A 25,204-nucleotide genomic window follows, 5' to 3' on the forward strand; every position below is an offset into this window, starting at 1 on the left:
AACATTTTTGTGTAAAATGGTGTTAATTAGTGGAAAACATAAACTAACAGAATGCTAAAGGCCCTCATGAATAACAGCACACGTCTGGCATATAATCAAAACACCACGTCAAATATAACATTACTCGCCGTATGCAAAGAAATAAAATAGTATAAAAAAATTGTTTTTGTGATATCTTAATAATGGGCACGGCTTTATTCATTTCCTGGGATTTCTGTGAAAGTCAATTGTGTGTGTGCGCGTGCGTGTGAATATCATGAGATGTTTCCACTTTTACTCGCACAATTCTGATTTTGTTGTGTTGTCACATTATTTCCTCCAGGTATCAACTCCAGATGACATGGGTAGACACGAGATCTCCCCATTAGTTTGTAAAAGCTGTTTCAGAATCGAATGTTGTTTTCGGATAAGAAATTCATTAGAGTGAAAATAGAGAACAGATGTTTTTTAATAAACAAAGTAAAAAACAAACAAACGCTCTGTTTTAGTCTCCCTATAAATTACCGCACAGAAAGGACAAAGAAGTTCCAAATTGAACCAACACTGCCTTCTATACGATATGGTTCTATATTTAAACACAACTATAAAACCTATATGCATTTGTATGTGAACGGGTTAACTTACATTGACATTTCTTTCTTCCAAAACTTACCTTGTAGAGTGATTCAAATCGCCTTTACACTTGTCGAGAGCGTAATCTGGGTCGGAATCGCAAAGATAGGTAAAAACACGCATACTGCGGGAACCGTGTCCATACAACCAGCAAACAGCAACATAAGATCTGTTTCTGTTTTCCACACAGTGACATTCCTGGAGAAAAACAGTCACGTGGGTTGTGTAAAAACGTCGATCTACAAAAGATCTTCCTGCACATGTTGCGCACTCCTCTGATATATAGATTGACGTTAGCGAGAAATGACGTTTCATCACAATCGCAGTGATTGGTGGATTTATCTCGCTCGCTTCCCTCATTTACGGAAGTAGGAAATTCTTCTTCTGCTTTTTCTTTTTTTTAAACAACAGTAAAACACTGACTTTCTTAAACGTTTAAAGTTCATTTGTGGATCTAATAAGCTGCAAGATACAACACACAGCGTTCTCCAAAGTATCTCCTCGCACAGTTTATTAACTAAATTGAACAGTAACGTCGAATTCATGGCCAACCCCAGAGTGAGTGTTTCCAAGGAAACCAAGGTAGTTTCACAAAGGTTACTGTATTTACAGATTATGTAGTACTTTACAGTTGGTAATATGTAAACTAGCTAGCATTGTAGCAATGGGCCGGATGTTTTAAATACATTTGTTTAGGCTCTGTCGTGTTTAGTTTTTTGGTAACAAACGAGTGTTCATGTTTTAAAGTCAGAAAGGGTTTGTCAGTATATAAATATCTTCCACGCGTTCTGTATTGGTGTGAAACAGAAATACCTGTCCTGTTTGCAGGCCTCGGAGTCGAAGCGAGAGCAATTTAGGAGGTATCTTGAAAAATCGGGAGTTCTTGACACTTTAACCAGCGGTTAGTGTCCTAAAAATATTTTAGCACGCCCATGTGCATTTCCACTATAAACGTTTTAGTTTCACATCTTATTCATGTGCTGGATTATTAATAGATTTTTCTCTTTTCAAGTTTTGGTTGCCCTCTACGAAGAGTCCGACAAGCCGAATAATGCACTTGAGTATCCTTTTGATGCGCATTCTGCCTTCAAATTTTTGTTGAAAATGAAAAATTGGGCCATGTCTTGCATAAATAACACACACAGTCATTTTATTAGGTAAAATGTAAAAATAAAAGCCATTGACAATAAATTTAAAATGTAGATGATTTCACTAAAAACTGTATTTTCAAACTATGTACACTAAACTTGGATTTAATAGCCTTACTATTGACTCTTAAGTATAAGCTCCAAAAGTGATGCAAAACCTTGCTTCCTAAAATCACGACATATGATATGAACTGTACAAAGCCTTACACAAAGTTTGGGCTAATAATATGTCAGCCAGTAAGCAAACCGCTATTTATTTAAATTGACGTGTGTTAATGGCATGTTGAAATGGTGTGAAATGTAGCTGTGGTAATACACAGGTTATTGGAAAATGGGCACCACTAAAACAGGCATTGTGTCAACGCACTAGCTTACGGTATGTTACAGAAACAGTATTTACATTTTTACATTTACATGTAAAAGAGTTTCCTACTTTGTGTCTTAATTATCTGTAAATTGTAAATTTATTGTTGAAGACATTGGCCTTAGTTTGGGGGGGGGGGGGGGGGGGGGGGAATCACAACCCAACCTTTTTAAAGTGTGGATGCTAAAACACGGTGTGTTATTGTAATGGAACATTTCTAGATTTGACATTGACAGTGCATGATGGCCTTAACCGCTAGCTCAGTTTCATAAAGTGCCACCTGGGGGCAGCTCTTCCAGAGCCAGCAAACACTGAGGCTCTCCACATGGAGGTGGCAGATTTAAAGCAGAAATGCAACCTCCTCATAGTGGAGAACAAAGAACTGAGAAACAGGGTGAGATGCTAGTAAAATAACGATAAAAGCAATCAAAACCACATGTGTTTGAAAGTGATTCAGCATTATTGTAAGCTTTGACATCTGCATTTTGTATTATTTCTCAGCTAATGCAGTATGAACCCGATTCACTGAGTGGAGTCGCTGAGTGAGAAGAGGAGTTGCTGCTTTCTGGGGTGGAAATTTCTTTTTTTTTTTGAGGAGTTTTCTAGTTTTGTTGTATGTTGTAATAGTAGATGTACTGTAAACTTTTGTTTCACCAATTTCTGTTCTGTAAAGTTTTTGTTTGTATGAAAATTTGCAGTTATTCTATTAAAGTTTTAAACTACCATTGTCTTGGTCTAATTGAATCCCTTTTTAAAAAAAAAAGAGAACACTCTTGAGACACACTATCAAGCGTATAAGTAGCACGTAAGCTTTAATACAAAAGCCGATCCTTTGATGTTGCTAAAAAAAAAAAGAGCATCAAGTAGGAAGTGCAATGTAAAAGTGGGCTATTTTCTGTGTGCATCTAGAACTTAGTGCGTTATTCTTTAATGTTTTTGCTGAGTGACATTGTGTTGACATTCAACAGCGGTTCGATTGATTTCAGTCTTCCTGATTTAGAATCATTACATAACTGTGACCTTAAACAGTATAGATTTGTGGTTTGTTTTTTCCATCCAGACAGTGCTGCAACATACAATCATAAATCCAGTTGCATTTTTCAGTCAGTTGTGAAGACAAATGGAGACATTGTTTTCTGATCACCAATTACATGCTACGTTGGAAATGGCATTTCTTTGATTTCTTCTATTGTTCCTTTTAAAGCACTGGAAAGGTCATTTTGTCCAGTTCAAGTTGAAAACTTAGTTGCCATGTTTTTATATCTGTAGGTCAGTCGGAGCTCGCCGGCTGCTGGCACTACTTGCTGCTGACACTCTGCGGTTTGGGGGTGAAGCTGTGGGGCTGTTACTCTCATTGCTGTGACGAGACGCCGAACTCAGCTCACCTGCTGAGTCCGGGCTTTGTGGTCTGCCAGGCTTTTTAGTGTCTGATTTGGAGAGAATCCTTGCACGGGGCCCAACACAGCTGCTGCGTTGCTTGATGCTGTTGCCCCCCAGGTAGGAATCCCCACTGTCTGAGCCATTCCCTTCTGGTAGAGTGGAGCAGTTCCAAGGTGGGCTGATCCTCCGTGACTTCCTGGTAATGCCTGACAGGGTTGGGCAGGAGGTGGCGTCGGCAACAGGGAGAGTAGGATATTCAGAGGTCACCAGGGGCTCCTCTGGCTCCTCATGTTTATCCACAGGAAGAGAATGTGTGTCGCTGCTGGTGTTGTTGGAATTACTGTTTTGTTCTGTAGGACTTGGAATTCCCTCCTTGCCATCCTTACGCCGATCTGACTTTGCACCAGGGTCCCCTTGTATTGGAATGAAAGCAGAGGAGGCATTGAGAAGCGAGTAGTTGGGCCCATTGCCCTGCTTCTCCATCAGCAACGTGTATCCACATGGCGCTGTGGGAATAGTTGTCTTTCCAGCTACAGATGTTCCAGCACACACCTGATGCACGACTGAGTTCTTTTTTGACTTGCTAATGTAAAATTCATCAGGATCATCTTTCAGGTGTGGGAAGAAGTTCAAGATACACTTCTTAAGCTTCTTAAATCCCAGGTGGATAATCTCAAGAAGACTGAGAAAGAGTGAGAGGCAGGCAATGGCTTGCATGAACATCATAAAAACTGTTTTCTCTGTGGGTCTGGACACAAAGCAGTCCACCACATTTGGGCACGGCTCTCGCTCACACTTGTAAAGAGGTTTCAGGTGGTGTCCATACAAGATGTACTGACCCATCATGAAGCTGACCTCTACCAACGAGCGAGTCACAATGTGGGCCACATAAGTACACAATAGAGACCCTCTCAGTGGTGCCTTGTTGAGTTTGCCCTGCTCTAGCTGCCTCATCTCTTTTTCAATTCTCTTCCTTACCTCCACCAATTCCACATCCACTGCTTCCATCTCCCGGCGTAATGCCACCTTCTTACAGTGGCGTTCCTTCTCCAGAGCTCGCAGTTGATAAATGGCATGGCCCATGTAGACCAAGGAGGGGGAGGACACGAAAATCACCTGAAGCACCCAGTATCGAATGAGGGAGATGGGGAAAGCCTGGTCATAACAGACATTTCGACAACCAGGCTGGTCGGTGTTGCAGATGAAATCAGACTGTTCGTCATTCCACACATCCTCCGCAGCAACTCCCAGTACTAACATCCGAAATATGAACAGGATGGTCAGCCAGATCTTGCCCACCATGGTGGAGTGGATATGCACCTCCTCTAAGATTCCTCCAAGGAAATTCCAGTCTCCCATTTTTTTAGATTAGTGCTACAATGTACAAAAACTAGTTATACATTTTTAAACACAATTTTAATGTAAACAAGACTTTTTAGAAATATAAAATAAATTGACTTACCTTTCATTCTGGATATGAAATGTAACCTTAAATGCCTTTTGCAAAACTGCTGCTGATGTTCTCCACAATCCTTATCATAATTTTCCCCCCACAATCTGTCAGAGGGAGAGCTTTTAGTCCCCTGTTAGCATGAACTGGGAAAAATACAAATGATCCTAACTGACTCTCACTAGTTCTTTACAATTATAGTCTGTGAAACACAGGGATCGATAGTGTCGCAATGCTCTGCCAATTACCTCGCAGCAGTTTGAATGGACATCCAGTTCTGTGAGTCAGCTTGGGTGAACTGTTCCTAAACATAACTGGTTGAGCCCAGGGGACCCTGATCTAGTCAACAGGGTTGGTGCACTGGGTTGCCAGCAGACCTTAAAGGTTTGCCTACAATCTATAATTCCAGCCGCCTCTCTAAATGCCCTTATTTGACAGGATATTGTCAAAGATTGGCCAAAATGCCAGACAAACAACATATTTTCCCAGTCATCAGAAACACCTGAGAGAGTTCAAAATAATAATACATTTAATCAAATGTTAGTACAATTGTACAGTGTGTGTTTGCACCCTGTGGACTGTTTTTTTGCTAGTTTGTCACACAGTTCAGAGCAGTAGTAATTTAGAGAAGAATACAATGCAAGTGAACATGAAAATCAAGCTTTTAATAAAAAAAATAAAAAAATCCAGCTCACGTGTGCCTGAGCTTGAATTCACTAATGGATTGAGATTCTTCCTCTGTCCAATCCACCAGTGAGGCGAGCAGCATTGGCATCTGAACACCTGTTTTGTGCCAGACAGAAATCCTTTGTAAAGATGAGTCCGATAAACTTATCTTGTGCCTGATGGTTATTATTATTCTATTGTTTTTTTAAGGATAAGTTGAACCCAATAGGAGAAGGGAGCCCGTAAGCCAACAAATGTAAATAAACAAAGAAAGGGTATTTAATTGGCAACAGTAAGAACAAATGAGAACTATTAATAACAAAGAACCATTTGTAAATAGTAATAAATAGAATAGTACAGGCACAACAATGAAATTCTAATAGAAGATGGATGGATGGATGGATGGATGGATGGATGGATGGATGGATGGATGGATGGATGGATGGATGGATGGATGGATGGATGGATGGATGGATGGATGGATGGATGGATGCACACAAACACACATTCAACTCACACCCTTGGATGCCACCACTCTTCTAGCCATCAGGGAAAGTGCAGTAAATAGAAGCATATTCTGGACCCACCCCTTTTGCAGGGTCATGGGAAGTGTGATGAGGTGAATATATAATTCAATTTCTTCAATTTATATAGTTCAACTTCCCCGCGGGGATGAATAAAGTACATCTTAATCTTAATTAGAATTGGGGGGGTGAGGTGGAGATAGTGGGACGTACAGTGGGGCAAAAAAGTATTTAGTCAGTCACCAAGTGTGCAAGTTCTCCCACTTAAAAAGATGAGAGAGGCCTGTAATTTTCATCATAGGTACACTTCAACTATGAGAGACAAAATGAGAAAAGAAAATCCAGAAAATCACATTGTCTGATTTTTAAAGAATTTATTTGCAAATTATGGTGGAAAATAAGTATTTGGTCAATAACAAAAGTTCATCTCAATACTTTTGTTGGCAATGACAGAGGTCAAACGTTTTCTGTAAGTCTTCACAAGGCTTTCACACACTGTTGCTGGTATTTTGGCCCATTCCTCCATGCAGATCTCCTCTAGAGCAGTGATGTTTTGGAATGCCCTTGCTGATGGAAGGAGATTTTCACTCAAAATCTCACGATACATGGCCCCATTCATTCTTTCCTTTACACGGATCAGTTGTCCTGGTCCCTTTGCCGAAAAACAGCCCCAAAGCATGATGTTTCCACCCCCATGCTTCACAGTAGGTATGGTGTTCTTTGGATGCAACTCAGCATTCTTTCTCCTCCAAACACGACAAGTTGAGTTTTTACCAAAAAGTTCTATTTTGGTTTCATCTGACCATATGACATTCTCCCAATCCTCTTCTGGATCATCCGAATGCTCTCTAGCAAACTTCAGACGGGCCTGGACATGTACTGGCTTAAGCAGGGGGACACGTCTGGCACTGCAGGATTTGAGTCCCTGGCGGCATAGTGTGTTACTGATGGTAGCCTTTGTTACTTTGGTCCCAGCTCTCTGCAGGTCATTCACTAGGTCCCCCCGTGTGGTTCTGGGATTTTTGCTCACCGTTCTTGTGATCATTTTGACCCCACAGGGTGAGATCTTGCGTGGAGCCCCAGATCGAGGGAGATTATCAGTGGTCTTGTATGTCTTCCATTTTCTAATAATTGCTCCCACAGTTGATTTCTTCCCACCAAGCTGCTTACCTATTGCAGATTCAGTCTTCCCAGCCTGGTGGAGGTCTACAATTTTGTTTCTGGTGTCCTTTGACAGCTCTTTGGTCTTGGCCATAGTGTTAAACAAACAGGTTCAAACAGGTGCCATTAATACAGGTAACAAGTGGAGGACAGAGGAGCCTCTTAAAGAAGAAGTTACAGGTCTGTGAGAGCCAGAAATCTTGCTTGTTTGTAGGTGACCAAATACTTATTTTACTGAGGAATTTACCAATTAATTCATTAAAAATCCTACAATGTGATTTCCTGGATTCTTTCCCCCCATTTTGTCTCTCATAGTTGAGGTATACCTATGATGAAAATTACAGGCCTCTCTCATCTTTTTAAGTGGGAGAACTTGCACAATTGGTGACTGACTAAATACTTTTTTGCCCCACTGTATATGAAGCGGCCCAAACCCGTGCTGTTTAGGGTAGTTTCTGGGCACCGGAGGTTGAAAGGGGAAGTGTGTGTCAACCAAGAGCCTGCTTCTGTTTATTGTGTCACCATCCCTCAGTTTTGTTTTACACCAGGCCTGTTCTGCCTGCCAAACCTGCTCAGGAACACAACAGAAACACCCTGCCACTAATCCGCAGGCAGCCATTTGCCACCCAACGCTGCAGGCAAGACAGGTATAAAAGGATGGACCCAGCCCTCTTCTACACAGCCACTATGCAAAAAGATACTAAATGTTAGGGCAGTGCCATGTTTGAGGCCACCAGCACAATGTGCAGAACATTTTGGACTGTATCATCTGTACTTCTCTCTCACCTCAGAACTCCAATAAGGTTTTTCCAATCATCAATGGGGCATGTCCGATTTCATACATGATCGCATCTGCATTGTGATTCTAATTTAGGTTGTTCCTCCCAGCTACTGCTCCATTAAAAGGAAATCAATAACTATGGCTGGACTGACATACTGGGATTTTCCCTCAGTGAACACTGAAGCATTATTACACCAGAGTGTGGGAGAAAGCGAACATCCTGTTTTGGACTTTATTCCTAAACCAACTTAATTTTGTCATGATCACAAACACCAGTTTTATATTGAATGTTACCATTTATTACACAAAATAACAGTTCCTTTCTACTAAAGGTAGAAGACAGTACATGCTGTGACAACCATTATTTTGGGGGAAAAGAGGAAAAAAAAACACCTAAATTCTGTTTCACCTCTGAACTTAGATGTCCCAAAATGGTGCCATCCGCTTTAAAAATTATTTCTCACAAATATGAACCGAGAACAAACTATTTTAGTGAGTTTGGGGTTGACATAATACTGTCAAGAACCAGACCAACATTTCTGCGTTTTGAACCCAAAAAATAAAACACGTTGCTGAAACCCCGCTGTCATTCACATACAACAGGTGAGATTTGAAAAAGTCAAAATCATTCACCGATTTCCAGCCAGGGGAAAGGTGTCATGTTTATGAAATCATTTATGATGTTCAATGTGATGGCATATCGCACAAAGTGTTTACAATTTGTTGCACTACAGCTGCGTAGTAGCGTGGCTAAAGACACAGAAACACTGGTGTGGATTACCAGATTAGACTTTAAATACTGAATACGAGCAGAACTGGTCTACAGACTAACTACATATAAAAGGATGTGTCATCTACCACTAAATAGGTATGGAAAAGCCGCATTATATTCCCATCAGTAAACCTTACAAAAAAAAAAATTCTATAAAACCAAACCAGGGACATCACTGTTCTTAAAACGGAGCTGCAAAAAACAAGATTCCTACAAAGCTTCAGAGGACATTACATTCATGTCAAAACAAAAACCTTTTTCTGGACAAATGACCATTTGAGGTCCATCTCACAATGACAACCCCCAGACGGTGCACACGCTTCTAGTGCCCTCTGGATTTGCGTCCGGCCCAGGATCGTGAGCGAGAGCGTGAACGCGAGCGAGATCTCGATGCAGACTGGGACCTGGAGTGCGCTCCTCGTACTTCTTCTTCGGGGTAATGGGATGACGTGGCAGGGTTGACCTTTTCCCGTGGAGATGCAGATTTGGAGCGGGATCGAGATCTCCCTCGCGACTCTCTACGGGGCCGGTGTTTGTACCTGAAAAGATCGCTCATTTACCACTGGTAAATTATGACTCCAGTTTAGCTTTTCACTCCTACATTAAATTAGACAATACCTTTCATCCTCACGGCTCCTGCTTCGTCCTCTTGGGCACATCCGCCCACGGGACCTTAAATAATTGTCATGGTCAATCTACATTCACAAGCCACCATTAAAACAATGTTAGAAAATCTTACTCTCGAGGGCTCTCTGATCGTCGGCGGTAGTGATCAGAAGAAGGGCTGCGGGATCGGTATCTCTCATAGCTGCGGCTGCGTGAACGCCTGCGCCGGCTGTCGCGGTCATAGTCGTCGTACCGAGATGATCTGCCCGGAGAGCGCCGTTCCTTTGACTTCATCTGATTTGGTGCTTATGGAAGAGTGATGGCAAAGGGATAAGGCAAGGGACAGAACTGTGCAGGGAGAGCTTCTTGTCCAGCTTCAACTTCACTATTTCACACCTCTCTGCTTATTTTCTCAGTAGTAATCTTTAACAACCATGGGAACTCGCCTACATGACGAGGAATTAGATTTGCCAACTAATAACTTCATTGAATTATAACGATATGGTGAATAAATCTCACATTTTGAAGCAAATTGTGATTATTTCTCTGTGCATATAAAGCCTTCAATCCACCAGCTTCCTTATCTCAGCAGCAGAGCAGTTTCCCCATCACCGCTATTCAAGCCACTGGGTTTTTCAAAACCCAAAACAGGGTGACAATGCCCCAACCAATGTGAAATGAAATCACATTAGAACGTAAGATGGTCAATCATAAGGTGCCACACCAATGTAAACTTACATTCTGAGCTAAGCACCTTGTTGACAGCATTCGGATAAACAACTTAAACCTGCACTTACTTTTTCGGTCACCCTGGGCAAACTGGATTTCAATCTGTCGGCCACACACCCACTTTCTGTCCAGGCTGTGAAGGGCATCTTCTGCATCACGCACATCTTCAAATATACTGTGTGGTTAAGGGTTTGTTTGGATGCTGTTGGTGTAGCCACACACATAAATGTTTCCAGTTACCACTCCCCACCCAATTCGCAAAAAGTGGTGAAGGGAAAAAAAAACCCTCGCAAAAACAATCCTTTCCATTTCACTTCTGAAAAACTCCCACTTTTTCAGTAGCACAATGTAGCTTACAAGTGTGCTCAAGGATGCAGGCCATCATTTAACATTTCATTTCATTTGTGTGGCCCTATTTCTGAAGTAAATCAGCATTAAATGCATGATTACTTATAACCAATGAAAAAGCCAATGCACACCCGGAATTTTGCAGACATCTTTTCAAACACATAATTGAGAGATCAGGGGCAGCAGACTTATCAACAAAAACAATAATTGAGTAAATTTGTCTAATTTAAAATGAAAAAGGTGATTTTTGTTATGTCAAATTTGCGGATTTGTCTTGGGAGGATACAAAATAATTCACACTTGTTACCTTTGCCCATGCTTGACTTTGATCTTCATACTCTTTAACCGACTCCCACAGAGACTTGGGTTTCCTGCTTGCCTTTTCCTCTTAAACCTCTTTTCTTTTCCCAATTCTTTGCCGCCATATCCAAGCTTTGTCTCCGTTCCCTTTTCGTCTTCATGCTTTACTTTCTCTTTTCAACCTTTTCCCTCCCTCTGATCCTGAAGGTCTGTGTGACTTGTCTTTACAGCTACTCTACATGGGTCTTTGTAACTCTTTGTGGCTGGTTCCACAACTGGATGCTTTAACATTTTCTGAAGCAATAACAGAGAAATACGTGTGTTAGATATGGAATCAACTGATGTGCAAAAAAAAACACATCCTTTGTGCTGAAATAAAATCAACGTGTTAGCAACATGGAAAAATGGTGAATCTTTTTAAGGAAAGGATATTGAATGTATGCAAATCCTCTCGGTTGACGTGTATAGAAGTCAAGTGGGATGTAGACATCTACTATCGGCCCATAACGGCCAAACTCACGCCGCAAATCCTCAGGCCTGAACACCGTAAATACAAGCATGACTCATCTGAGCATAACAGACAAATCTGCCTCCATCATCATCATCATCATACAACAATTGAATGACTGCTAGGTCAGTTCACCCCGAACCCACCTGAAATGAACAAGATCTCTGGTGATTGGAAGCAAATACTATTAGGTTAGAACATTTCTGCTGCTTTGGGGTGAACAGGTTAAGAACACACTATATTTGATATGCCATCTCATAAAATAATTACTATAAAGCTTTTATGTGACAAGTATATACTGTTGATTTACACTAGATTTCATACCAAGTGAATACTGTTTTAAAGATTATGTAATTGTTGCAATTAAGGAAAAAAGTTTTTGTGCACATAAAGCATTAAATCAACACAGCAGTTTATGTTTGTCACTTAAAAACAAAAAAAGTACATTTGCATTGAAAAACAGTCATTGGTACACACCTTCCAACCTTACTACAAATATCTGATCATTTCATTAACTGAAATTTCATTCAGCCGATATCCAGTAAGAAGGAAAGACGATTAATCCTGTGCAAATTTGATACTAACCATCGTGAATTTAGAGAGTCTCGTAATAATCTAGCTAAAATATTTTTTAGATTTAATACATCAATTGCCGTCAGTATTTTTGCTATGGTACCGGACAGAACAATTAGTCTGTTGTTTGAACCTTGAACCTAATTCAATTAATGCCATATTCCTTCTGAATAAGAGCCACTGGACCAGCTCTATATTACCTGAGGGTGGTGGGGGTTCATGAGTTTGCGCAATCACTCCACATGTGTTTTGTAGACCTGAAAAAGCTTAATTATTGTGTCCTTAGCGTAGCTCAGTCCAAAGCTCTGCACTATCAACGTCAGTCAAACCACTTCATTGTTGCTCATCAAACTAGTTCAGACAGAACGTATGGTGCAGCCAAATGCTTGGGGGGGGGGACACACACGCTTTTTGCTGATAATTTGGATCTAACTATCTTATTGTTCACATCCAGAGTTCTACACAAGGGATGCCTCTGGAATGTCTCCAGGAGGAGACGGGGCGGCCGCAGAGTCCTGCTGTTTGCCTCCAACTGTTTGAAGAGTGATTTGAAAAGCAATTCACCTTAATATTGCAAACAAACTTACACATACTAGTCCTTTTGTGAAATAAAAGCACCCCATCCATATCCTCACCGGGAAAGTGGCCCATTCATGAAAATTACACTCAGAATAGACGTCACCAAGCACCATTTACTTAATCACAAGCATTAACATTATTTTGAATGGCGACTTATATATTATTTATAAAATCGATATTTTCAAGTATGAAAACAGGTAATTAAATTAGCAATTAACTCAAGTACTGTTAACGTTAGAATAGCAGTCGTTAGAACGTTCGATACTTAACTTAGTTGTTTAAACCTCTAACTTGGTTAGAGGTTTAAACAACTGCTGTTTTTCCTCTTTTGATTCCTACAAAACTAATTAGACCATGAGAACGTATTTACTCCTTCGTTTGCGATATTAAGGCGAGTTGCTTCACTTTTCCAACAGCTACTTGGTGCATGTCTACAGCACAACGCTGAGCGAGGCGGCAACATGAGGAGGGCTACCTAAGCTAAGCAAGGAAAACTAGCCCGATTAGCTAATGTTAAAATGGAAACGTGCGTGGCCGACGTGCAGTAAGAATGCAAGATGGAAAAAAACACACTCTAGGCATGCACATACAAGACAGGATGTTTCATTTTAAATAAATTAGTGATAGGGCGGTTTCCATCGTCGATATTTTTGAATAAAGCACCAATACGTGCCGCTCCTTTATGGAATAAGACTACGACGAGCCTAACCTTAGCAGCTAAGCTAACTCAGCTAGCATTAAATGATTTGGCGTTAGTGACTGAGCTTTAATCATAACCACAACAGAATAAGGACTCACCTGGATTCGTCAGAGATGTTTCTGACAAACAAAGACGTATTTGGGGGCCTCATATATCTGGCCATAAAGTTCCTCTCTCAACAAAAGAAATGCTTTCAGCGAAACGAAATGTCTGCGAAAACCTAAGTGACGCACGCGCGTTAAGTAGACACGTCTTTTTCGTGGGAATTAATTGAAACACGAAACTCTACAGTGCCCCCTGTTGAATTTAAAAAGAAGTACACAGCACTCACACATATAAAGAGCTTTATAGGTATGTAATGTAGATACTTTTATTGTCATTTCACTCCATATTTTGAACAGATGAACCGAAATACAGTTTCTCTTCTTTTAGCTTATCGTGGTTTAAAACTGAAATTAAAAAACAAATGAAAAGAATAAAATAAAATAAAATAAAAATATAAATATAAATAAGGCAAAAAGGTAAATAAGGTGCCAAAAACATGAATGTGCATATGGAAGCATTTATTAAGGTTTCAATTGTTACACTCGTTTACTTCGGCAGATGAAAGTTTCGGAGCCAGTGGTGATCGTCTGAGAAAAAGAAAAATCAGACATGGTAAAAACACAGATGTGAAAAAATGGATTTTGTATTATGATTAAAGTAACTGACCTCAATCATTTCATCACCTTCGATCTCTCGAACAGATGTAAACTTATCACTCTCAGTGATTAGCTTCCCATTCTCCTGTCTGATAAGACACTGATAGAAGAACGATAGAAAGGGCTGAGGCAGTCATTATTATAAAAACCAAAGATGAAATCTATTTTGCCTTATAATGACTGCAGGTTGTATAAATTCAGTGACGCAAGAGACTGAATTTATAAGAGCAACCTTAATCTGTGTTTCATAGGATTGCAGATTTTACCTAAAAAAAACTTGTTAAATGACTATCAACAATTCTTTTTTTTTTTTAAATATATTGGATTTTTATTTTCATATATAATTGTATCTTCAAAATAAATTCTAGCAGATTCCTAAATGTAGATGTTTTTCAATGAAATTTTTTTTGGTCAGGTCATTTTAACATTAATACAGATGTTTACTTGACCAAAAGTGAGGTGATCTCTCATTACCTTAATCTTCCTGCCATCCACACCAGTGACCTCTGACTCTTTCCCGACACTGAATGATTGGCTTTTGGTTCGGTGAGGGGTCTTTATAGTAAAAGTGAAATCAGTGCCATTCTGTTCAATCGTGATCACAGGTTTGACATCCTTTCGCATTTTGATAACAATTTCTGGTGCGCCTGAAAGACAGAAATGAAATCCACACATATCCACATACATATTCCTAAAATATCGTATTAAAAATGAAATCTGAAAACATTCCTACCTATTGCTCTTAAAAAATTCTCGAGATTTTCTTGATGATAAACTTTCCATGTGCCATTGAAGTCCATGCTGGCTGCTCGTGTCGCTAGTTTGAGGTGGTTTGTTGATCGTAACCACAATCACACCAGTGTATTTAGTACACTGGGGACTGTAACCTCCCTGTTAGTCACTTATATTTTCCAATGACAGCCACAGTAATTATTCTCCTTCACAGGCTTGTTGCCATTAATGAATATTGATGTGTGAATACTGCATAGTAACATAGAGAATACTTTTATTGCAGACATGAATTAAAGCTCTTTTGCACTGGACAATGATATAAGACACAGCAAACAGCTTCATTTGAAATATAAACATTCCACAACTACCAAAAAACATTTATTTGAAGGCAAAAGGCCTGGCAGTTATCTACTCTGACTACACAAAAAGATGATTCACCACTTTTCCCTTCAGTCAAAGATAAAGCACTCTTCTTTTCCATCTTTCAACAAACCAAGCACAAAGTATACTTTTGATAAATACCGAAATGCTTCTGAGACTTCTAGCAATAGCAAAGTTGAAAATCAGTAATATGATAAACACTTTTTCTGTTACGCGCCACCCTGAGAAAGCACTGATGGTGTTTGATATATCACAATATAGGAGAGATACTGTTGGTAAGCACACCATCACTTATTTTTCCTATAAATGTCAGTATCTTGTAGGCATGCTGTTAGAATTATGGCCACTGTGTCACACTGTAAAACAAGCCAAGCGACCATTTTTACAGTCCATATTATCATTTGGACAAAACTATTGGACAGATGCACAGAGACATTATTATTTTAGACAATGTCTTGAAATAAAAGTCTTTTTGTGTTTCTGTGAACAAACTTTACATTATTACCTACTGCACCTGTGACAGTCGACACCAATATAAATCCTTCATTGTGGTGATGGAGCGGTAAACGTGCAGTTACTTTAAATAAACAAGTCTAAGTCTGCAATCCAAGTAAGAATGACGACACAGGTGGTCATAAACAGGCTTCATCACGAAAGCGTCACTTGTTTGGACCCGGGTCACTAAGGAAGCGTGACAGCTTCAGCTGCTCCTCCTGCATGTCGTCTGTGTTTGCACCAAGCTCGCTGTTGCCCCTGGATACCAGCCCGCTCCTCTGACTTGTCCTCTGTGGTGATTGGCTGGTATCATCTGGATCCGACTGAGCAGTCCCACCTTTGGGGCTCTCACTGTCATCGTAGGTGATAACCTGATGTTCTGGGATATAACAGTTAATGAAGTTCATTTTCCATTTCAGCCAGTCACCAGAGACCATTGCAGCTTCACATGACATCTTTTAAATGCAACGCGACATGAAATGCTGCACATTTTCTTTAACCAACCTGGTTCGAAGCACACTTTCCTCACTGATGGGGTTTCTTGGCGGTTTGCAGGGACGGTGAGATAGTGACTCATCTATAAAGAAGGCACAAAGTATTTTTTTTCATTTATCATAACCTAATATCGCTTAAACAAACATAAACAGACCATCAAAGAAAAGTAAAATTCCTCAGAAAGCTGGCATAGCATAAACGTCCAAGAACTGAAAATATTATGGAAAATGCAAAAAGTGTCTTGGAACACAAGTGTGACTATGATTAAGTGGGATGTTTGAGGTGATTGTCAAAGCTCACCCTCCTCTCCATAGCAACTCTCTGCTTTCTGAATTTCACTTCACTGACATTGTCTTCAAAAGGGTCGATCATCAGGTCGTGTCTGCTGTAGGAGCGAAGCTGAGGAGCAAAATTAGGGAGAAGATGGGTAAATTCAAATTGTTATGATTGAACCATACAGGCAAAGTCACTCAGCGACACACCCGCTGAGAAACCAACTCTGGTAATTGGCGACTCTGTTTTGCGCGACGTGAAGCCGACTCTAGCGACCATAGTTAGGTGCGTTCCGTGGGGCCAGAGCGGGCGACATAGAAGCAAATTTACGGCTGCTGGCGAGACGTAAATGTAAATTTGGTAAAGTTATTATTCACGTCGGAGCAAACGACACCCGGCTTTGTCAGTCGGAGGTCACCAAAATTAACATAGAGTCGGTGTGTAACTACGCAAAAATGATGTTGGACTCCGTCGCATTCTCTGGTCCCCTCCCCAATCTGGCCAGCGATGAGATGTTTAGCCGCATGTCATCGCTTTGTCGCTGGCTGTCACAGTGGTGCCCCGAAAACCAGGTGGAAAACCTGGATCCTGATGTCTTAGCAAACTATAGGCCGATATCCAACCTTCCTTTTATCTCTAAAGTTCTTGAGAAGGTTGTGGTGACTCAGTTACTGGAGCACCTGCAGAGAAACAGCCTGTTTGAGATGTTTCAGTCAGGCTTTAGAGCTCATCACAGCACAGAAACAGCACTTCTTAAAGTTACTAATGATCTTCTCATAGCTTCAGATGATGGACTGGTATCTATGCTGGTTCTGCTGGACCTCAGTGCTGCTTTTGATACAGTTGATCACAGCATCCTGTTACATAGACTGGAACATGTGATTGGGATTAAAGGGACAGCACTAGACTGGTTTAGATCATATTTATCTGATAGATACCAGTTTGCTCATGTCCATGGTGTTCCCTCTTCATACAGTAGGGTTAGTCATGGAGTTCCTCAAGGTTCTGTACTTGGACCAGTCCTCTTCACCTTGTACATGCTTCCCTTAGGGAACATTATTCGGCAGCATGGGATACATTTTCATTGTTATGCTGATGACACTCAGCTTTATTTATCCATGAAACCAGAGGAGACAGAGAAGTTAGTGAAGCTCCAGACCTGTCTTAAAGACATAAAGTCGTGGATGTCTTCAAATTTCCTCCTCCTTAACTCAGGAAAAACTGAGGTCATGGTGTTTGGTCCTGAACCTCTCAGGGATAGATTAGATCACATGATCACTCTAGATGGTATCTCATTAACATCTAGTCTCTTTGTGAGGAATCTAGGAGTAACTTTTGATCAAAATCTCTCCTTCAACTCACACATTAAAACAGTCTCTAGAAGTGCCTTTTTTCACCTGAGGAACATCACAAAGATCAGGAAGCTACTGACGCGGCATGATGCTGAAAAGTTAGTCCATGCTTTTGTTACTTCCAGGCTGGACTATTGTAATTCTTTATTATCAGGGTGTCCAAGCAACTCTTTAAGAAGCCTCCAGGTGATCCAAAATGCTGCAGCCAGAGTTCTGACAGGTATTGACAAAAGAGATCACATAACTCCTGCAATGGCGTCGCTTCATTGGCTGCCCGTTAAATTTAGAATAATTTTTAAAACCCTTCTTTTGACCTACAAGGTCCTTAGAGGCCTAGCTCCATCCTACATGGAGGAGCTAGTGATACCTTACCAGCCCAATAGACCGCTCCACTCTACTTGTGGTTCCCAGAGTTTCAAGGGGTAGAATGGGGGGCCGAGCATTTAGCTACCAGGCCCCCCTGCTATGGAACCAGCTCCCTGTCCAGGTACGGGAGGCTGACTCCATCGCTACTTTTAAAATTGGGCTTAAAACCTACCTCTTTGAAAAAGCTTATTGTTACTAATTCAGTAGTTCCAGTTACTATTATAGACAGACAAATTATCATATTTAGGGGGTCGTCTAATCATTAGGTTAACATCTTAGTCATGCTGTTATAGGCCAAGGCTGCCGGGGTCCGGAAACATGATCAGGCCTCTGTCACCCCACTGGGTCATGGTTTCCACTTCCCTCCACTCCACTCCTCTCCTCTTCCTCCTCTCCTCCTTCCTTATCAAGTAGACTAGTAATGCTATTTCCTGTGTAGTTTTTCTGCTCCTCCCCCCTTCCCTTCTGTATCCATTTACAGGTATTGCCGCCTTAAGAGCTGTATACTGACCTCCGACCCCGCTGACCCACTCAACCAGCAGCTTATTTAATTCAATTGAATTCAATATAATGTATTTTTGTATGTATTTCTATGCCTCTCATCTCCTCTCCTGCCTATTCTATCCTCTACCTGTCCTCCCCCTTCTCCTCTCTCTTTACCCAGCCCCCCCATCAGCAGGTGGGTCCCCCTACATGAGCCTGGTCCTGCTCAAGGTTTCTTCCTGTTAAAGGGGAGTTTTTCCTTGCCACTGTTGCTTGTCTGGGGTCAGGCCCTGGGATTCCGGAAAGCGCCTTGAAACAATTCTGATTGTAAAAGACGCTATACAAATAAAGATTGATTGATTGATTGATTGATTGATCACAACACACTGACAGACACTAGGAGGTCGAATCCTAAACCATTTGTAGTAATACCAACCCTCTGCCTGGTGTTCTGCAGGTTATTTCGTAGAACCTTTCGGATCTCTTCCTCACGACTCTTTGAGATGCCTGGGATTGCCCTTTGTCTCACTGGTCCTCGGGACTCAATGTTTCTATGGACATAGCAACACATCACTGAGGAAATATCATTCCTATTAGAACAATAAACAAAGTTTTGGAATTCCAAAATCTATTCTAGAACAAATGTTATTTCCTGTTTTGTCCCATGATATTTCAAGAATTCCTCTATCGAAACAACTGAAAAGATCCCTTTTCCCTTATCTTCCCTTATTTGTAATCATTCCATAACTCTTGACTTATTACCCATGATGAAGTGTTTGTAACCAAAGACAATGGAGTTAAAATTCCTCTCTTACTTTTTAAGACGTTGCATTGATACTCACTGCATAGTCACCGATGACACTATTGCAGGCAGCTTGGCAGCACTCCCGCTCTCCACCAGCATCATGGCCTCTTTCATTTCCATTTTGTTGTAAAAAGAGATGAGCTGAGGCTCTGTGGAGCGCTCACCTGCGATCAGCCACCTCTTAACATAGGTTTTATTGAAGCGGTTTAATCTACGGCACAAACAATCATGAGCTTAACATGTTTTTGTCTCATAGTAATTCCAATATTTCACCGTAATGAATGTAGTATTGCACTAAACATACTATGGGTCTTGTTTTACAGTGTTAACAGGAGACAGAAGGAGAACTGTACTTGTCTTTCCAGTGATGATGTCCATGATGACCGCAAATGCATTCAATTCCTGTGAGAAGGTGATCCAGGAACTGAAGGCACAAATAATGTAGTGTTTTATTGGTAAAAAGTGCACCTGAATGACTGTGATGGTTGATAAGCTCACCTGTGTGTGAATCTCCTCATTAATTGATCCTTTATTCTCCTTTTTTTTCTTCACTGCCAGAAGCTCCACCAGAGGCCTGATTGTCATCCCCTAAACACTCAAAAATAGAAAGACATTTCTAAATTTCTGTTTTTTTCTACAGCGTTGTAATTCTGGTTAGTGACCAGCAGATGCCGACACACACAACAATAAAATCCCTCAAAATAAAAATCCCTCAAACATCATTTTTACCCTATACATTGAGTGGAATTCGCTATATATTGGCGTGATAGCTGATTTATTTTCCTGTTGGAAATAAAAGAGATAAATTACCTGTACAAAGACAGTGAAGAAGATGACTGTTATAATAGCAGTCAGGAACATGTGCTTCATGTCGCTGTTTGTGAGCAGGAAACCAAGTGAGAAGGCTATAGCCCCACGAAGACCACCGTAGGCAACAATAAACTGGTCCTTTTTGGTCAGCTTCACAATCCGGAACTTATTAATGATGAATGTAAGACCAATAACTCCTGAAGCGAGACAGAGTTTGAGTAAACAAAACTATCAATAATACAGTTGGCCTGAGCAATAGCTGATTTTAAATTACAATCTAAACTTAAAACATTATATACATGTAAAAATGGATTATAGGATGAAGGTACAGTTCCAACTATACTCACAAGAATAAAGCTAACCATGCGACCTTGTTTTGAGTTACTGACCTAGCACTCTTGACAGTAGACAGAGGACCACAGTGAAAATCACAAAGGTCCAGTTCCAGGCATGAGGGCCAGCCACAGTGGAAACCCCGAGGAAGATGAAGATGAGTGTTTCACTCACACTGCTCCACATCTTTAAGAAATATTTGATGGTGGTGTAAGACTTGTGGGAGATGTTGGCCTCCACGTAGGGACGCATTACCACGCCACACGCAATTAATCTGTTTGGGACAGAATGGAAATAGACTGAACACTCCCAATTTACAGACAGATGATTGATGGTCTGTGGCCACAAAACAGAGCACTGCTTTGCCAGATCAGATAGTTGCACTTTTGTATGTTTGGATTGTTGTTGCTGCTCATCCACCACTATGTTATGGCAATCTGTCAACTGGGATTACCCAAGAAAAACATTAAAAATGAATAAAGGGATAGATGAGGCTGCTAAAAAACCCCAAATCTTTACTGTGAAATATATAAAAGGATGCAAAACAGGGCTCCAAAAGGGAGAAGGAGCTCAATCGCTGCCTTGCGCTTGGTTGCAGTCAGTTGCTAGCATCCATTGTTTAATAATGACAAAAATATTACTGTTATTGAGGAATATTCTTCCTCATCAAATATTTTTTCTATAGATGTGCATGTTCTGAATCAGTTTAGCTACCATAGTTTTATCTCAACACCAAATGTGTGAGCGATGATGCTGTAGCACGCACTAACAAGCCCCCACCTACTGCTGTGTTGGTCCATTTCTCACCATAAATGATTTAATCTATAATATTTTTCAGATGTAATACTTATGATGAAAATTATTAATGGTGGAAGTACTTTGAAAAACAAATATATTGCAGCAGTTCATTCCATAATCCCCTTGTACTAATAAAAGTTGTGAAGGACATGCCGATGTTCTGTAAAATGATTTTATGCAGTAAAACCTAAAATGATATGAAGTCAAAAATATTTTATGAAAAAGATCATCATCAGCCTGCACAACCCCCCCAAACACTTACGACATGATTCCCGACAGGTGGAAGACCTCAGCAGACAGATACGCCATATAGCTGTAGAGGAACACAAAGAGGGGCTCAATGACCCGGGTGTGCTGGGTGAAGCGGGACGTGAAGGCGCCAATGAAGCCGTAGACGGCTCCCACCAAGATGCCTCCAAGTGACACCACGAAGAAGCAGACCACACCGAGTAAAGCGTCGATGATAGTCACCGTCTCTGCGTGGGAGAACTCCTCGAACAGATGATAGAGCACCTGCACAGAGAACAACCGATTATTTGGAGTCCACAACACATCTATTCAAAATCCAATTCAACGTTTGTTTTTTACTTTACATTTTATCACTGAAAATATCACATGTTTCTTATTTCAACTGTCAAAATTACACAGATGGGGGATTTGATATGGTTTTCTCCATGAATGTTAAATAACAGAAACTATTGTTTTGTTCGTGTGAAGTTACTTCTGCTCTAATTCTCATAAACTCATTTCTTTTACCCACCAATCATAAAAATGGCAAAGCACAAACATTTTAGAAAGCTTTTAAAAAACAGACTGAAGCGACTGAACAACTATTAATATTTTATTTGACCTTCTACCAGCTTGGGACAGTGCTGGCATCGTTTTAATGAGCTTTTGGATGGGTGTGGAATCCCAGACCATAATGAAATCTCCGCTGTTTTACTGTGGGTGCAATGCATTGAACATCAAAACATTCTCCATCTTCTCTGTGGATATAAACGTGATATAAACGTGCATGCAAAAGAATAATAATGCATTCAGGCTTTCCTTAAGACTCACCACAGTGACGGCATCATTGAGGAGAGATTCTCCAAACACAAGGATGTGCAGCAGCTCATTGATGTGGATCTCCTCAAACACAGCAAGGACAGCCACGGGGTCCACAGCTGAGATGATAGAGCCAAACAGCAGACAGGACAACAGGTCAACGCTGCCTAACCCGGCTGCTTCAATCTGACATATGCCAAACATCATTCCACCCACAAAGAAGGCATTCCACAGGGTTCCCACCACTGCAAACATCAAGATGGTGCCCAGGTTCTCTGTAAAGGCCCGAATGGGCAGAAAGTAGCCAGCATCCAGGATGATGGGAGGCAGCAAATAAAGGAAAAAGAACTTGGAGTCCAGAACAGGAGCTTCTTCGTCCATGGCTCTGATGATGCCACCGATAAGCAGACCAACAACAATCAGAAGGCAACTCTCTGGGACGATGCCGGACACTCTGGGAATAATGTGAAACCCTGCAGAGAAAAGGTTGACAGGTCCTTAACTTCAATCAATGATTCATTTGCTCCAACAAAAAGTGGAGTTGAAAAATTCAATGAAAACAAAGAGTCCAAACATGTTATTAGCGTGATTTCCACTAGATAAATGTTTAACTTGTTGAATGTGGAGGCTGGATTTACAAATATATTTGACATTATGTCATTGTTTCCACCTCAGGAACAGCGAGACAGAAAACATTATCCCCGAAGGACAGAGCTCTGGTACAACACAAATGTATAAAACCATACTTGGAGACAGACTCCATAAATATAGAAATACACATGCACGATTCCAGAGTTCAGCTCTCTGCAGCCACCAAACAGTCCGGCCAAACAAGAAAAGACTCTGTGAGAACTGTTCATGAATTATAAAGCAGCTGCTGCAGATGGGGAAACACGCCCTGCATCAGAACATCTGGCCAAAAAATATCTGCGACGTTCAAATGTTGTTTCACTTCGTTCAATCCGTGTCTATTTTTTAACACAATGTAAATCATATATGTTTGTTTAAGAAGCAAGGAGGAGTGTGTGTGTGGGGATGGGAGGGAGGAATGCAGAGGATAAATGGCTGTTTTAAACATGCACCAAATACATTCCTACAAGCTCCAATCTCACACTTTCCATAAAAATATGGCATGCTAAATATGCTAAATATGGCATTTGCTAATTGTTTGGGTCAGTAAGCATTTAACCTATAGTGTAAAAATATGGTGGCTGCAAAACAGCCCCCCAGCTGGTCTTTTGGGGGTTACATTTGGTCTGATTGCAACACAGATGAATAAGGTCCATTCTCAGTCATGTGACCCAGTCCAGGCCGGTTCTGTGCAGTCTGTGGTCTTGTGTGCTGCCTCCGCCCTGTGTTTGTACACAGGGACCTTTGTTATCGAGGAGTACATTAGGTCGGGAAGTCAGACCGTCCCCCAGAGACGGCAGCTGGCTGGACAGATAAGATGTCGGAGAGCATCTTCTTGCTTTCTGCTTACTTGTCCAACAACAAACCCAACTTCCAGATTTAGTATCCTCTCTTATTGATGCATCATCCAAAAAAGCAGTCAACAATGTAACCCCCTGCAAATGATCATAGCTGACTCGATGATGTTTTTGAATATTTCATTTAGATCCAGTCTAGTTTGGCTCAGTCTCAAGTTTCTCAAACTGCTTACATAGATACCAAGAACAATACTGAAAGAAGACTTTAAAAGATCCTGCTTTATTACAGAAATTGTGACAGTTGCTGGATTTTCAAACACATATCCTCTCAGCAATAATCCTGATGCTTCACTCCGATTGGTTGTCGTGTTCAAATTATGAAACTTTACACTGAGACGCGAGTGTGTGAATACTGAGAGGACTCACGTCATCATGAACCACCTCTAATGGAGGTTGGGGAAACACCATTAGTGTAGTGTTACGGCCTCAAATGGAATATTAAACAGCAGATCGGGCTGAAGAAAAGTTCAGAACTAATAATGGACACTTCTATATTTATGCTTGCCCTTCGGTGACATTTGGCATTATCCAGTTTTTGGTTGCAATAAGTCATGAGCCCAAAAGTCACTCACCTAGTTTCATGAGCAGGGCCAGGAGGATCCACAGAGAGATCTCAAAAGGCTTCCTGACGTAGTCGTAGTTGACGGAGAGGACGGGAAAAGTCTTTTTATTAGGAGTAGAGTTGGTCCTCTGATGGTCCTGGTCTGGGATCAAGTCTGGACGTCTCCGTGTCTCGTTGTTTCCTCCATCAGCAAAAGTAACGGAGGCAGCAAAGAGGAAAAGTAACAAGAAGAGCCGCATGATTCCGGAGAGACGCCGCCCGCAGCTTCCCTGCTGCAACACGGTCCTTTCAACCCTGTTTGATAAGTGAATTATTGGCGATGTTCAGCTCAGCGTTCGATGACGATGAGGACAAGACCTAAAATTAGTGCGGCGCGCCACAGAGAAGCGCGCACTTTTACGCACGAACTCCGCCGGCACGTCAAAATTACGCATGGCTGCGGTTGCCATTAACGTCTGGTTCCTACAAAATTAATTTCGCGTTTTTCTTACTGGCCTGCTGAGGTGAATCCTACTCGGCTGGCTGCCTTATTGTGTGGTCGGTACCATTCTGATGGTTCCTCCTCAGACATATCAGAGTGTTTTCCCAACGAGCCCCGGAAAACTGCTTCACAGTCTGGTTAAAAGTGACATCTGCTGGAGAGGAGGACCTCAGTGACTACAGGCGGCCTCCTCGCCTGGAAATATTCAGCTTCTTCTTCAGCAAAGGTGACCGAAATTAATGATTCAGCCGTATTGCTCATCATTGATTTTCTAAATACCCCCAGGAGTTGCACTAATACCGCAGTGCTTTGCACCACACTGCTCTACTCAAAAATATCTCCCTACAAAGTTTACATTTGTTTCTTTTTTTCTCCTCATATAGTTAATAATTCTGTCAAGAA

General features: G+C 41.1%; 5 protein-coding genes across 10 annotated transcripts; 1 reads left to right on the forward strand and 4 right to left on the reverse strand.

Annotated features, from left to right (window-relative positions):
- Nucleotides 1-940: 940 nt before the first annotated feature.
- Nucleotides 941-2,850, forward strand: mycbp (MYC binding protein). Of its 2 annotated transcripts, none has more exons than XM_003968853.3 (5): nucleotides 941-1,170; nucleotides 1,441-1,513; nucleotides 1,625-1,673; nucleotides 2,389-2,518; nucleotides 2,626-2,850. In XM_003968853.3, exons 1-5 carry the CDS (start codon nucleotides 1,156-1,158, stop codon nucleotides 2,668-2,670), a joined length of 312 nt encoding a protein of 103 aa, XP_003968902.1. In that variant the 5' UTR covers nucleotides 941-1,155; the 3' UTR covers nucleotides 2,671-2,850. The 2 variants fall into 2 exon arrangements, with proteins under 2 accessions (XP_003968902.1, XP_011607153.1); XM_011608851.2 differs by having other exon boundaries at nucleotides 943-1,194.
- A 410-nt stretch (nucleotides 2,851-3,260) lies between these two features.
- LOC101076356 (gap junction alpha-9 protein-like) lies at nucleotides 3,261-4,977 on the reverse strand. Its single transcript, XM_003968854.2, has 2 exons — nucleotides 4,967-4,977; nucleotides 3,261-4,878 (listed from the first exon to the last, which is right to left on the reverse strand). Exon 2 carries the CDS (start codon nucleotides 4,861-4,863, stop codon nucleotides 3,382-3,384), a length of 1,482 nt encoding a protein of 493 aa, XP_003968903.1. The 5' UTR covers nucleotides 4,864-4,878; nucleotides 4,967-4,977; the 3' UTR covers nucleotides 3,261-3,381.
- Nucleotides 4,978-8,362: 3,385 nt separating this feature from the next.
- Nucleotides 8,363-13,457, reverse strand: LOC101076815 (serine/arginine-rich splicing factor 10-like). 3 transcript variants are annotated; one of them, XM_003968855.3, is made up of 6 exons: nucleotides 13,300-13,457; nucleotides 11,274-11,378; nucleotides 10,262-10,365; nucleotides 9,598-9,769; nucleotides 9,477-9,530; nucleotides 8,363-9,397 (listed from the first exon to the last, which is right to left on the reverse strand). In XM_003968855.3, exons 1-6 carry the CDS (start codon nucleotides 13,362-13,364, stop codon nucleotides 9,181-9,183), a joined length of 717 nt encoding a protein of 238 aa, XP_003968904.1. In that variant the 5' UTR covers nucleotides 13,365-13,457; the 3' UTR covers nucleotides 8,363-9,180. The 3 variants fall into 3 exon arrangements, with proteins under 3 accessions (XP_003968904.1, XP_029700986.1, XP_029700987.1); XM_029845126.1 differs by lacking the exon at nucleotides 11,274-11,378 and adding an exon at nucleotides 10,849-11,135 and having other exon boundaries at nucleotides 10,262-10,368; nucleotides 13,300-13,439; XM_029845127.1 differs by lacking the exons at nucleotides 11,274-11,378; nucleotides 13,300-13,457 and adding an exon at nucleotides 10,849-11,263 and having other exon boundaries at nucleotides 10,262-10,368.
- Nucleotides 13,458-13,749: 292 nt separating this feature from the next.
- Nucleotides 13,750-14,770, reverse strand: LOC101068305 (fatty acid-binding protein, liver-like). Its single transcript, XM_003968819.3, has 4 exons — nucleotides 14,636-14,770; nucleotides 14,377-14,549; nucleotides 13,913-14,002; nucleotides 13,750-13,833 (listed from the first exon to the last, which is right to left on the reverse strand). Exons 1-4 carry the CDS (start codon nucleotides 14,700-14,702, stop codon nucleotides 13,783-13,785), a joined length of 381 nt encoding a protein of 126 aa, XP_003968868.1. The 5' UTR covers nucleotides 14,703-14,770; the 3' UTR covers nucleotides 13,750-13,782.
- A 121-nt stretch (nucleotides 14,771-14,891) lies between these two features.
- Nucleotides 14,892-24,945, reverse strand: slc9a1b (solute carrier family 9 member A1b). 3 transcript variants are annotated; one of them, XM_029845439.1, is made up of 15 exons: nucleotides 24,813-24,945; nucleotides 24,332-24,615; nucleotides 22,489-22,745; nucleotides 22,285-22,391; nucleotides 21,697-21,738; nucleotides 21,488-21,538; nucleotides 20,484-20,701; nucleotides 20,095-20,291; nucleotides 19,783-19,872; nucleotides 19,638-19,708; nucleotides 19,322-19,495; nucleotides 18,916-19,030; nucleotides 16,306-16,404; nucleotides 16,015-16,087; nucleotides 14,892-15,889 (listed from the first exon to the last, which is right to left on the reverse strand). In XM_029845439.1, exons 1-15 carry the CDS (start codon nucleotides 24,890-24,892, stop codon nucleotides 15,675-15,677), a joined length of 2,073 nt encoding a protein of 690 aa, XP_029701299.1. In that variant the 5' UTR covers nucleotides 24,893-24,945; the 3' UTR covers nucleotides 14,892-15,674. The 3 variants fall into 3 exon arrangements, with proteins under 3 accessions (XP_029701299.1, XP_011607154.2, XP_029701298.1); XM_011608852.2 differs by having other exon boundaries at nucleotides 21,488-21,738; nucleotides 22,285-22,745; XM_029845438.1 differs by having other exon boundaries at nucleotides 21,488-21,738; nucleotides 22,285-22,745; nucleotides 24,817-24,897.
- Nucleotides 24,946-25,204: the final 259 nt, after the last annotated feature.

Source organism: Takifugu rubripes, chromosome 12 (assembly GCF_901000725.2).
Source record: "Takifugu rubripes chromosome 12, fTakRub1.2, whole genome shotgun sequence".
Classification (NCBI taxonomy): Eukaryota; Metazoa; Chordata; class Actinopteri; order Tetraodontiformes; family Tetraodontidae; genus Takifugu; species Takifugu rubripes.